At 46.8% G+C, this 12,926-nt stretch overlaps 1 protein-coding gene across 1 annotated transcript; it reads left to right on the top strand.

Moving 5' to 3' along the window:
• Positions 1-10,898: 10,898 nt before the first annotated feature.
• LOC123139262 (putative cyclin-F2-1) lies at positions 10,899-11,915 on the top strand. Its single transcript, XM_044559059.1, has one exon. It carries the CDS (start codon positions 10,899-10,901, stop codon positions 11,913-11,915), a length of 1,017 nt encoding a protein of 338 aa, XP_044414994.1.
• The last annotated feature ends 1,011 nt before the right edge of the window (positions 11,916-12,926 follow it).

Here is a 12,926-nt window from a genome sequence, read left to right as displayed (position 1 = left end):
GGGGTGGCTGCATGCGGCTGGGTGGGGCAGGCCAGGCACCCGGGGTTGAGGGCCCAGGTACCCGGTGGTGGTGTTGTAGCGGCCCAGGTCCGGCCGAGCACCCGGGGTGGGCTGGCTAAGGCCCGAAGGAGGGGGCCGGGCACCCGGGGCCGGCTGGCGCACCTCCCAGGCAGAGGCCGGGCACCCGGGGCCAAGGAGCCTGGGCACCCGGGGTGTCCAGGGGCTGTGGCCCTTGCTTCTTCTCCTTATTCTCTTCTTTCCCTTGCTTCGTGGTCGCTCAAGTCTCAGTCCTCTCCTTCTCACTATCATCTTCTTGGTACCTAAGCATGAACAATGTTTCCGATGATGGTAGAATCCAATTCTCACACGAACCCAAACGAGACTCGAATAAGAAGGAAGTGACCTCGTTCTCGACGTTGCGTGCACGTGCTCTTGTCATTGGCCCTCTTGGTGCTTGTGGTGGTGATGGAGTGTCGGTGCGGGTAGTCGAGGGATGCTCCGTATCATCTCCCCCCACCCTTGGGAGAGATCCGTCCACGGATCGTGCTCTTCATCACCATAGTATTTGGCCAAGTCTTTGACGTTGAAGATGTCGCTAACGTTGTACTTGTCGCGTGGGATGTCAACCTTGTAGGCGTTGTCGTTGTAGCATGCAAGCACCTTGAATGGTCCGTCGGCTCTTGGGAGTAGCTTGGACTTGTGTTCCTTGGGGAAGCGGTCTTTGCGGAGATGTATCCATACTTGATCACCCGGTTGGAACACCATCAGAGACTTGTTGATGTTGAGCTTGGCGGTGAGGTGTTGTACTTGGCGCTCGATCATGGAATGTGTTTCTTCATGCATCTTCTTGAGGTCGGCGGCTCTTGAACTTGCGTCCATGTTTGCTCGTTCTTGAAGCGGTAGAGGAAGGATGTCGAATTGCGACAAAGGGTTGAAACCGTAGACGACCTCGAAGGGGGACTTGCAGGTGGTAGAGTGTCTTGTGCGATTGTAGGCGTACTCGGCGATGGGTAGGCACTCCTCCCACTCCTTGATGTTCTTCTTGATCAACACGCATAGGAGAGTTGCAAGTGTGCGGTTGGTGACTTCCGTTTGTCCATCATTTTGAGGATGATACGCCATGGAGAATAGTAGCTTGATCCCGAGCTTGGCGCATAGCGTCTTCCAAAAGTAGCTTAAGAACTTGACGTCTCGATCCAACACAATTGTCTTTGGTACACCGTGCAACCTCAAGATTTCCCTACAAAAGAGATTGGCAACATGTGACGCGTCGTCTATCTTATTGCATAGGATAAAATGAGCCATTTTATAGAATCGGTCCACAACAACAAAAATGGAGTCCTTGCCATTTTGAGTCCTAGGTAATCCAAGCACAAAATCCATGCTAATGTCTTCCCAAGGTTGATGTGGAATAGGTAAAGGCATATGTAAACCATGGGATTGAGAGTGTGACTTAGCTTTGCAACATGTAGAGCACCGGTTGGTGAAGTGGGCGACATCGCAAAACATCTTGGGCCAATAATAGTTCTTGGAGAGCGTGGCGAATGTCTTGTCGCGTCCAAAGTGTCCCATGAGTCCACCTCCATGAGCCTCTTGCAAAAGGAGCAAACGAAGAGAAGACTCGGGAATGCATAGTTTGTTAGCTCTCATAAGATAACCATCTTTGATATAATATCGTTCCCAAGAAGTATGCGTCACACACTTAGCATAAGGAGTAGCAAAAGTCACATCACCCTCATACAAATCTTTGATATGATCAAATCCAACTACATTCAATTCAAGTTGAGTAAGTAACATGCATTTGCGGGAAAGGGCATCCGCCACCACGTTTTCTTTGCCCTTAATGTACTTTATCACATAGGGAAAAGATTCAATGAATTCACTCCATTTAGCATGTCGTTTATTCAACTTGGTTTGACCTTTAATGTATTTAAGTGTTTCATGATCGGTATGTATGACAAACTCATGCGCTCTAAGGTAATGCTCCCACACATGTAACACACGCACTAAAGCATACAATTCTTTGTCATAGATGGGGTAATTGAGTTGAGCACCAAAGAGTTTTTCACTAAAATATGCAATAGCTTGCTTTTCTTGCATCAAAACTCCACCAATTCTGGTACCACTTGCATCGCAATGAACCTTAAAAGTTTTGTCAAAGTTGGGTAAAGCAAAAATCGGAGCATGGGTAAGTAAAGATTTGAGCTCATCAAAAGCGGTTGATTGCAAACGTCCCCAAACAAAAGGAGCATTCTTCTTACTCAAGGCATGCAAAGGAGCGGCAATAGTGCTAAAATCTTTCACAAAGCGACGATAAAAACCCGCAAGGCCAAGAAAACTACGCACTTGTTGCAAATTGGTGGGTTGGGGCCAAGTTTTAATTGCTTCAATTTTATATTCATCAACCTGTACACCCTTGGAAGAAACAACGAATCCCAAGAATACAAGCTTGTCAACACCAAATGTGCACTTTTTCATGTTGGCATAAAGACGTTCCTTGCGAAGAGTTTGTAAAACAGCCCTAACATGACTTAGATGCTCTTTCATGGATTTGATAAAACACAAGAATATCATCAAAGTAAACCACAACAAACACTCCAATATAAGGTCGAAGCATAAAATGCATAAGATGCATGAAAGTACCGGGAGCTTCCGATAAACCCATAGGCATAACCAACCACTCGTACAAGCCAAATTTGGTTTTGAAAGCGGTTTTCCATTCATCACCTTCTTGTATGCGGATTTGATAATAGCCACTTTTAAGGTCAATTTTTGAGAAAATGGTGGCGCCGCTAAGTTCATCAAGCATATCATCTAAGCGAGGAATGGGGTGTCTATAACAAACGGTGATAGCATTGATGGGCCTACAATCCGAGCACATGCGAAAACTACCATCTTCCTTGGGCACAAGTATAATGGGTATGGCACAAGGGCTTAAGATTTCACGTGCATGTCCGTTGTCGATGAGTGTTGTACTTGCCGTCGGATCTCCTTAGTTTCTTCGGGGTTGATGCAGTAGGGAGCCTTGTTTGGAAGAGATGCACCGGGGATGAGGTCGATTCGATGTTCAATGCCACATAGAGGAGGGAGACCGGGAGGTAGCTCATCGGGAAACACATCCTCGAATTCCTGCAACAAGTTGGAAAACACTAGAGGAAGAGGATTATGATTGTTAGTTTTGGTCACCTCATCTTTGCATAGGAGGACAAAGTGGATGACACTCGGTGGGTTCTCACATACTTCTCTCATCTCTCTTTTTGTGGCTAGGAGGACTAAGTTTTTCTCTCTTGGCGAAGAGGCACTCAATTTTTGCTTGTGGCTCTCACTTTCTTTTTGGTGGTGCACTCTCTCACTAGTTTCTCCATGATGGGTGGAAGCTTGCTTGTCAACGATCACTTGGCTTGGTGACATTGGTCTAAGCACATACTCCTTGCCTTTCATCTTGAAGCTATAGTGGTTGGTTCGTCCGTTGTGGATGACGCCATGGTCGAATTGCCAAGGTCTTCCCAAAAGAAGGTGGCACACGAACATAGGAACCACATCACACTCCAGGGTGTCCTCGTATGCGCCGATCTTGAAAGACACTTGCACCATGTGCTCCACTTGAATAGTGTCGGAGTCGCTTAGCATTGCACCTTGTAGGGACGGGGGTGCTTCTTCTTGACCAATTGCAGCTTGGAACATAACTCTTCACTTGCCATGTTGTGACAACTACCTCCTTCGATGATGACCTTGACGGAGCGCCCATTGATGCAGGCCTTGATGTGGAAGAGGTGGTACCGTTGGTCTTCGTCTTGGTGGTGTTGGAGCGTCAAGACCTTGGAGACCACGAGAGAGGGACTTGAATTGTTGCCACAAAAGATTTGATCATCTTCATCTTCGTTCACGCGCCGGTGCATGGCCACGTGCTAAATGGCTTCCATTTCTTCTTCACCTCATTGAGTCGTATGTGCCATCATCGTTGAAGATTATTGTTCGCTTGTTGGTGCATTTGAAGGACTTGTGTCCTTGGCCGCCACATGTGAAGCACTTGAATGAACTTGTCTTGACGGGATCAGCGGGAGGCGCCAAAGATGACGGAGTCTATTTGTAGGTGCTTGCCGGAGGACGAGTCGAGGAACGTGCAACTTGCTTGGAATTTGACTTGTCACCGGTACTTGGTGATGCTCGAGTTGATGTAGGAGGTGCCGAAGTCGTGGGAGCTTGAGAGTAGGAGTCGTAGGTCTTGGATGAGTACTTGGCGTATTTGAAGTCATCTTGCACTTGTTGCTTGGCCTTTGTCGCTTGATGAACTAGCTCGATAAGGTTTTAGTATGGTTGGAAGTCGGCGATCCGCTTGATTGGATGGTTGAGGTCGTTCAAGAAGCGTGCCATCGTTTGCTCATTGTCTTCCTTGACATTGGCTCGTATCATGGAAATCTCCATTTCTTGGTAGTATTCTTCCACCATCTTTGTGCCTTGCTTGAGGAGTTGCAACTTCTTGAAGAGATCTCGAGTGTAGTGAGTAGGCACGAAGCGGGCTCTCATGACTTCCTTCATTTCTTCCCAAGTTTTGATTGGTGGTTCGCCTCTTGTATGTCGTTGCTCGATCACTTGTTCCCACCAAATGAGGATGTAGTATTGGAACTCGAGGGAGGCCATGGCGATCTTCTTTTCTTCATCGCAATTGTGAAGGCGGAAAATCTTGTCCACCTCCAATGCCCATGAGAGATATTCTTCGGGATCATTGCTTCCGGAGAACTTTGGCATGGTGAACTTGATCTTGCCGTAGCGGAGTTCTTCATCTTGATAGCAGTTTTGAAATCACTCTTGACTTGGAAGGTCCTCAAATGCTCGTTCCTCGTGATGTCACTCTTGGCGTGGAGGAGGGTCTTGAAGCACTTGTTCCACTTGGTGTCTCTCTTGTCTTGGAGGAGGGCGAGGAATGTGTGCTTGGTTGCGCCTTTCTTGTTGCTCTTCGTGTCGGGCGGCTTCTTCTTGTATCTCGCGACGAAGAGCTTCCTCTTGTTCTCGCACTTGGCAGCTGCGGTCTTCAACGGCTCTAGTGGCCTCGCGTAGAGCTTCTTGTGCTTCAAGTGCTTGAGCTTGACGGATGGCATCATCTTCTTGAGGTACTTGACGTGGCGCTTGTGGAGGTATTTTCTCTTGCTCCCTTGCTTCTTGAGGTACTTGGTGTCGCATCCATTCACGTGTTCGAACTCGATCTTGTAAGCCATTGCCATGGACTGCAGTTTCTTGAGCTTGGTGATCTTAAGGATGATCACGTCGAGGAACGCGAGCTCGTGGAGGACTTGCATCATAAGAGGAGTAGTCCGAAGATTGCCGACTTGTACGGTGACTTGAGTGGCGCCGTCTTGAAGACGCGGATGAGGAAGACGGGCGTCGCACGATCATGTTGCGGAGCTCTTCCATTTTTGTGTTGAACCTTTCGTCGATGGATTGACGAAGGTCGGAGGAGAGTTTCTCCAAGCGTTCACCCAATGCTACGTTGTCTTGATGAAGCGCTCGTTGCACGATGAAGAAGTGGTTCTTGGAGATGAAGCCGAAATCATCACCTTGCTCCTCGAAAAGTGGGTTCGACGACGAGTTGGGCCTATCCATCATAACCAAGTGGGGTGAGTATGAAAAATGAGAGAACAATAGCAAAGTTACCTTCTCTGAGGATTGAGGATGTAACAAGTGTCACTCAATGTAATGCCACAATAGGAGAATTGGAACCGGGTTTGTTTCTCGCACCTACAAATAAGAGGCTTATGGAGTAGCTCGGTTAGGATGGTGGCAAAAATTTCAAGCAAATGTTAGTCAAGATATCGATAAGGTTGAGAAGGTTCACAAAAATGCAAGTAAAGCAAATAGATCAAACCCCAAAGATATCACTAGGTACACACACACGGAAGATAGATAGGATCCGCACAACCAAGGAGTGAGCTCAAAATGTGCAACCACGGGAAATGCTCTTGTTGTGCGAATGCTCGAGAAACACTAGCTCGATTTCTCAATGGGCAAGATACGCTTGTGCACCTACGTATGAGAGAACCGTGCCGTCTTCAATCCCAACTATGCTATATATGCGATGACCAAAATGATATAACTATGCAAATGGCTCAACTCTATTGCTTACAAGCTCTTTGTTGCTCCTCTTTTGCTTAAAAGTTTTTCTTCTTTCTTTTTTTTCTATGCTTGATGCTCGAGCCGAGTATGATATGACACAAGTATATATGATATGCACGGGAGAGACTTATGGCACAAAGATGATAACATGATCACTACGATGCACAAAAGCGTGGCCCGGCAATTCTCAACTTGCTAGTCTCGATGCGTAAGCAACGCAAAGTGGCTCAGGCTATCAATGCAAAAGCAAGGTAAGAAGTAAGTGTCGTCGAGTTTAACGTCCTTTCTTACGGTTAGCGGTGAAGATGGCTCCGAGTCGGTGATGGTGATGACGATGTCACACGCTCCTAAGTAGCCGAAACACCTTAGGAAACGGAAATGGCAACACAAAATCGGTCAAATGCGGAAGGTGGGTGTTTTTGTGATGATTTTTTGGATAGGGTCTAACGGTGGTGGTAGTGGGATGAGTGGATGGGGGATGTCAAGAGCTACCAAACGAGCTAAAGAACACGGAAAACGGACTTGGGAGGTGGAAGTTATGGCCAAATTGGTGGAGGTGTTGGGCTGATTTGGGGGGGTGCTGGCACCCGGGGTTGGGAGGTGCGGGTGCCCGGGGTCAGCTGGGCGAAATGGCCCGGTGGTGCGGGTGCCCGGTGGTTCGAGGTGCGGGCACTCGGGGGTCTTCTGTTTGGGCGGAAATTTTGGGGGAAATGCAGAATTCCGAGGATTTCGTGGTGGGAAGGGTGGGGATTGTTGGGGAGGGGCTAGATCCACTTGCCAAACATAGAATCCATGGACCAAAACAACCAAATATCACAAGATCCAACAAATTGCAAGAAAAAAATTGGGGGCTATTTTTGTGGGGATTTTCGAATTTGGACGAAAAAGAACAAAATCAAGCTAGCAAATGGGGGGATGGGACTCCAAGACGTGAATAAACCTTGCTCATGATACCAAGATGTTGTAGGGTCAAACACGGGATCTTTTCACACTTGGAGGGGGAAAAGGAGGAAGAACACTCAAGAACACAAGGAACAAAACACTCAAACAAACCCAAATATCACATCCACTAGAGTAGCATACATGAGATCCACAAGATTACATGAATAATTCAAGGAAAATAGCACTAGGTAAGTTCTTCCCACTAGGTGAGGTCTTGATGATGATCTTCTCCAAGAGGAGGCCTTGACAATCCAAAGGATTCTTCCTTAGGTGGGGGCCTGATCTCCAAAGAGGATGGGATACAAGGATCAAAGCTCACAATGTTTTATCTAATACTTTGCTAACCTTCCAAATGAGCTAGGGGATGAATATATAAAGCCTAGGGACGGAACTTGGGGAAAAAGTGATACAAGGGACCAAAAAGTCCCTAAAACGCATGGCCACGGAGGAGGAGTCCGGGAACCCCGGGTGGAACCGGCCGGGCACCCGGACCAGTCAGGGGCTCCGGAGGGGGGCGGACCGGGCACCCAGGGAGCCAAGGCCGGGGCACCCGGGATGGCCGCATGCGGCTGGGCGGGGCAGGCCGGGCACCCGGGGTTGAGGGCCCGGGCACCCGGTGGTGGTGTTGGAGCGGCCCAGGTCCGGCCGGGCACCTGAGGTGGGCTGGCTGAGGCCCGGAGGAGGGGGGCGGGCACCCGGGGCCAGCTGGCGCACCTCCTAGGCAGAGGCCGAGCACCCGGGGCCAAGGAGGCCGGGCACCCGGGGTGTGCAGGGGCTGTGTCCCTTGCTTCTTCTCCTTCTTCTCTTCTTTGCCTTGCTTCGTGGTCGCTCGAGTCTCCGTCCTCTCCTTCTCACTATCATCTTCTTGGTACCTAAGGATGAACAATGTTTCCGATGATGGTAGAATCCAATTCTCACACGAACCCAAACGAGGCTCAAATAGGAAGGAAGTGACCTCGTTCTCGACGTTGCATGCATGTGCTCTTGTCATTGGCCCTCTTGGTGCTTGTGGTGGTGATGGAGTGTCGGTGAGGGTAGTCGAGGGATGCTCCGTATCACTAGAGCTATAAGTGTATGAAAGTCTAAAGAAAATTAAGTGGGTGTGCATCCAACTTGCTTGCTCATGAAGACCTAGGGCATTTTTGGAAGCCCATCTTTGGTATATACAAGCCAAGTTCTATAATGAAAATTTTCACTAGTAATATATGAAAGTGACAAAATAGGAGACTCTCTATCATGAAGAACATGGTGCTACTTTGAAGAACAAATGTGGAAAAGGATAGTAACGTTGTCCCTTCACTCATTTTCTCTCACATTTTTTCTTTTTTTTCTTCTTGGGCTCTTTGTCTTTTTTTGGTCTCTTTGGCCTCTTTTTATTTGTTAAAGTCCTGAGCCTCATCCCGACTTGTGGGGGAATAATAGTCTCCATCCTTTCCTCACATGGGACAATGCTTTAATAATGATGATCATCACACTTTTATTTACTTACAACTCTAGAGTTATAACTCGATACTAGAACAAAGATACGACTCTATATGAATGCCTCCGGTGGTGTACCGGGATGTGCAATGATCTAGCGTGATATGTATAAAAAATATGAACAGTGACCAAGCCACAAATACTATGCCAACTATATGATCATGCAAAGCAATATGACAATGATGGTATGTGTCATAATAAAACGGAACGGTGGAAGTTGCATGGCAATATATCTCGGAATGGCTATGGAAATGCCATAATAGGTAGGTATGATGGCTGTTTTGAGGAAGACATAATGTGGCTTGTGTGTGAAAGAGCGTATCATATCACGGGGTTTGGATGCACCGGCGAAGTTTGCACCAACTCTCAAGGTGAGAAAGGGCAATGCACGGTACCGAAGAGGCTAGCAATGGTGGAAGGGTGAGAGTGCGTATAATTCATGGACTCGACATTAGTGTTGCATTTGAATATTTTAATATTAAAATCTGAATGTTCAGATTGTAATACTAAAATCTGAATTAGTGTTACATTTGAATATTTTCACAACTTGAAAAATTATGCTAACCTGTAGTTATTTTCGAATGATGTTGACTAACAAAAAAGAGAACATAGGTCGGCCGATGCTCTCACCATCCCCACTTGCAAGGTATTCGACAAATTTCATAGGTGCTCTTTTTTTAGCTGTTTTCATTTTATTTAGCTATTTTTGCAATTAAGTTCAATCTAGAGTATTCCATACTATAGATGAAGTGCTTTAGGGAGATGGTCTTAGATGAATCTTCCTTAGACGAGGAGGAAGAAGATGGCCTATGCTTGGATCAATTTATTGCATGCACTGGACATGGAATAATTGTTCCATGGGTTGGATAAGTCGGCTCAAAAGGGTAGTCAAAAGATCCAACAATCGTTCTTGACTTAGTTGCATCAGAGGATCTATAGATTTGACATTCATTATTTGGATTGCATGGCTCTCAATAGGATTTGAATGTGTTGTCAAGATCACCACTGTTCGCTCTTGTTGCTGGAGATGCCCCTCTTGTAACTATGTTATCAAGGGCCGTCAGTACACGATGGATTACTACCTTGCACATGGCTTCTATCCTTCCATGTCCACATTTGTGAAGACAATCGCGCGTCCTCAAGGCAATAAGAGATTACACTTTGCAACGCATCAAGAGTCGATAAGGAAAAGATGTTCAGAGACCTATTGGTGTGCTGCAGAAGCACTTTGCCATTGTTCATGGCCCTCCTGAGCATTGAAACCCACAGATCCAATGGGAAATAATGGCATGTTGCATAATCTTGTTGCATAACATGATCATTGAAGATGAGAGAGGTGTGACAGAGAATTTTTAGTACATCACCAATGTGGATCCCTTTGAGCCGGAACACGATGCAAAGATGATACATAAATTTCTCCCAGCACATCGAATCATCAAGAACCGCAAGTTTAGACCTAGGTCCAAGATGATCTTGTTGAGCATTAGTGGCTACTCCATAACACCAGTTGATTGATATGCTTCAATCATGCTCTTTACATCATTTGGACTCTTTCGTGTGTTTGAATTTGAATAGTTTTAATTGTGAACTTTAAATTTGTAATATTCGTGAATTGTGCGAACTTTGATCTTAAGTTTGAATTTATTATGTGTGCAAATATCTAGTTGAAATGTAGTCCATACACACAAGCTTAGAAAACTTGACGAAGAGTTTTTTTGGGGGAGTTAAGTTTTAGGGGCTCGTCTAGGAACCATTTTTTTAGCTGAGCAAATATAAGAAGTGAAAGTGTAAGGTGCAGTTTGGGGGTTTTAATTTTAAGGTATCGGCTAGAGATGCTCTGACTTTTTTGAAGTGTTTTCTTCTATCGAATGTCTCAAGGTGCATGCATTGTACTCCAATTTAATATAATATCATGTTGAGATGTTGTAGATATAGCCGATGTCATTGCATGAGGGGTCCTCTTTTGAGAGCTGTCTCAATGCACTGATGGAAAAACAAAATGTACTACGTAGCGATGCGCTGTGCACGGCAAAATAATCACCAGACGCCAAGAACAAACAAGGTATGTCCTCTTAATTTCAACCAGGTCATCATGGCGCGGCGCCCAGATCGCCCGTTGTTGTGCGGCTACACGATCTTGTTAAGAAGGAAAGAAACAACGACGAAATAAATAAAGAAAAAAGAAAAAGGAAAGAAACGCATAGGTAAAGTTGGAATACTGGACCCAGTGAGTGACCCACGCGGTTTCCAGTTGTCATGCAGTTAATCGGGCGCAACGTCGCGTTCCTCAGTAAATAGCTAGGTCGACGCCACGCACCCTGCATTCTTCCATCCACCATCGTGTGTCTCCATTCTCCTTCCCGGCAATGGATCCCTTCACCTCCGAGCTTCTTTCTGGCCCCCCTATCCCCGTCGCCTTATCAGGCAGCAGCGCCGACACGACGGACATCGACGACTACCTCCGCGCCATCAATGCTCTTCCTGCGCTTCGAGCCGCCGACCACTACTCCGAGGCGGCCTTGGAGGAGCCCGTACCATCCCTGCTCCTGGAGAGCGCTGTCCCGGTCTCTGATACCACCGAATCCAACAACTCGGCCACGCGTCCGCTGCTCCCCGACTACGACGCCGATTTCGACTTCAACCTCCGCAAGCAGGAGATGAACGTCGAGGAGCCGCCGTTGCCGCACTACCTGAAGACGGTGCAGGGGGATCTGATGAGCCCGTCGATGCGCGCCAACCTTGTTATCTGGATGGACGAGTTTACTCAGTCCTACGGCCTGGCCCCCGGCACGCTTCACCGTGCCGTCTCCTACGTCGACCGCGTCCTGTCGGAAAAAACCTTGCCTACGGCTCACATGGAGTATGAGCTCCGTCTCCTGGGAGCCACGGCCGCCTTCACCGCCGCCAAATATGAGGAACGGGACACCATATTCAAGGTGAACGCCGCGCAAATTGCCGGCGACTGTGGGTTCGCCAACGGCAGGGAGGTGATCGACATGGAGTGCAAGATGTTGGCGGCGCTCAGGTACGAGCTCAGCGCACCAACGGCCTACACCTTTGTGGACCACTTCACCAGGTACAGTAATGGAGAGAGCGACCTGGAGGTTCAGAAGTTGGCGCATCAGCTCGCCGAACAATCGCTGGTGGACTACAGATGTCTGCGGCTCATGCCATCGGCCGTGGCGGCGTCGGCGGTCTTTCTCGCCAGGCTGATCTTGAACCCAATGGCGAGCCAGGTTCGAAAGTGGAACAGGGAATTCACGGAGCTGACAGGGTACAAGCCCACGGACCTCATCCTTGGCATTGAGTCGCTGTACATGATGAATCCCGATCCTCGCTTTGCGGTCTTGTCAGCTTTTTTGCAAGACGAACAAGAATTGTAATGGGAGATTTAGGGGCGGAGAGCCAGTTGCGTGATTGAATCCTGAGTGTTAAATAATGATGTTCAGGTGTACAATTGGCAAGCTCCCTTTCAATTGCGGAATTATATGCCCTATGCCGACGGCTACCAGATTCAATATTTCAATTTTACGAAATTGTCAAAGTGTAATTTAGGTTGCCCATTTTTTTCGCATACAAAAATTTAGAAGTTAACCTGTAAGCTTAGTTTTGATTGTGCATAGTATGATGATGCTTCAGGTTATGTATGGAGTCGTCGTCTGATGGCTTTGTTGCATTTTGAGAGCTGCCATGAGAGTGAAGATAGGTCCCTAGCTACTAAAAGACTTCCGGTGCATTCTCGAAAAAAAAGGCTTCCCGTATTCGAGAAAAGTAAAAGGCTTCCCCAGGCGGAAATGCCTAACGGAGTTCGAACTCCATGGAGCCCTTTATTTGAAAATTTAATTCAAAATATTAAGTTTCAAAAATCTCTCAAAAAAATAATACACATACATATGGATGTATACAACTTGTCTGCGAAGTTTCATGAGGAAATACTGTTTTATGCAAGCTACATAAAAAATAACAAGTCACATATTTCTAGCACATGTACTATTCCCTATAAAACATGATTTTGTTTTTTTTTTGTACAGGCCACATAAAAACGTATTTCATGATGAAATTCACACACATCCAGTATGCATCTATAAATAGTTGTGTATTTTTCAGATTTTTTGTTGGAAACTTCAAAAATTCACACACATTCAGTATATAAAATTTTAGGCTTCATGGAGCCTGAGAGCAAAAAATCAATTCTCTTCCCAAGGTTCGTTTGGACAAAATAGTGACAACAAAAGACACCTAGTCGAAGTGAGGTGGGATTCTACCCAGAAAAGGGTGTCATAAAATGACCTAGCAGCTAGCCCAAACAGAGCTTCTGAATTTGCATGATAGGTGAAACATGGTGCTTGCACGGAAAGAACCTAATGGAACATGGTCTACGTACCGAGTCAACA

The sequence above is a fragment of the Triticum aestivum genome, chromosome 6B (genome assembly GCF_018294505.1).
Source record: "Triticum aestivum cultivar Chinese Spring chromosome 6B, IWGSC CS RefSeq v2.1, whole genome shotgun sequence".
In the NCBI taxonomy this organism is placed as follows: Eukaryota; Viridiplantae; Streptophyta; class Magnoliopsida; order Poales; family Poaceae; genus Triticum; species Triticum aestivum.
Note: the sequence above shows the minus strand (reverse complement) of the source record. Positions and strands in the feature narration are given on the sequence as shown.

Bases quoted from the DNA above. Each gene is read 5' to 3' on its own strand.
- LOC123139262 (XM_044559059.1), top strand. From the start codon at position 10,899: ATGGATCCCTTCACCTCCGAGCTTCTTTCTGGCCCCCCTATCCCCGTC.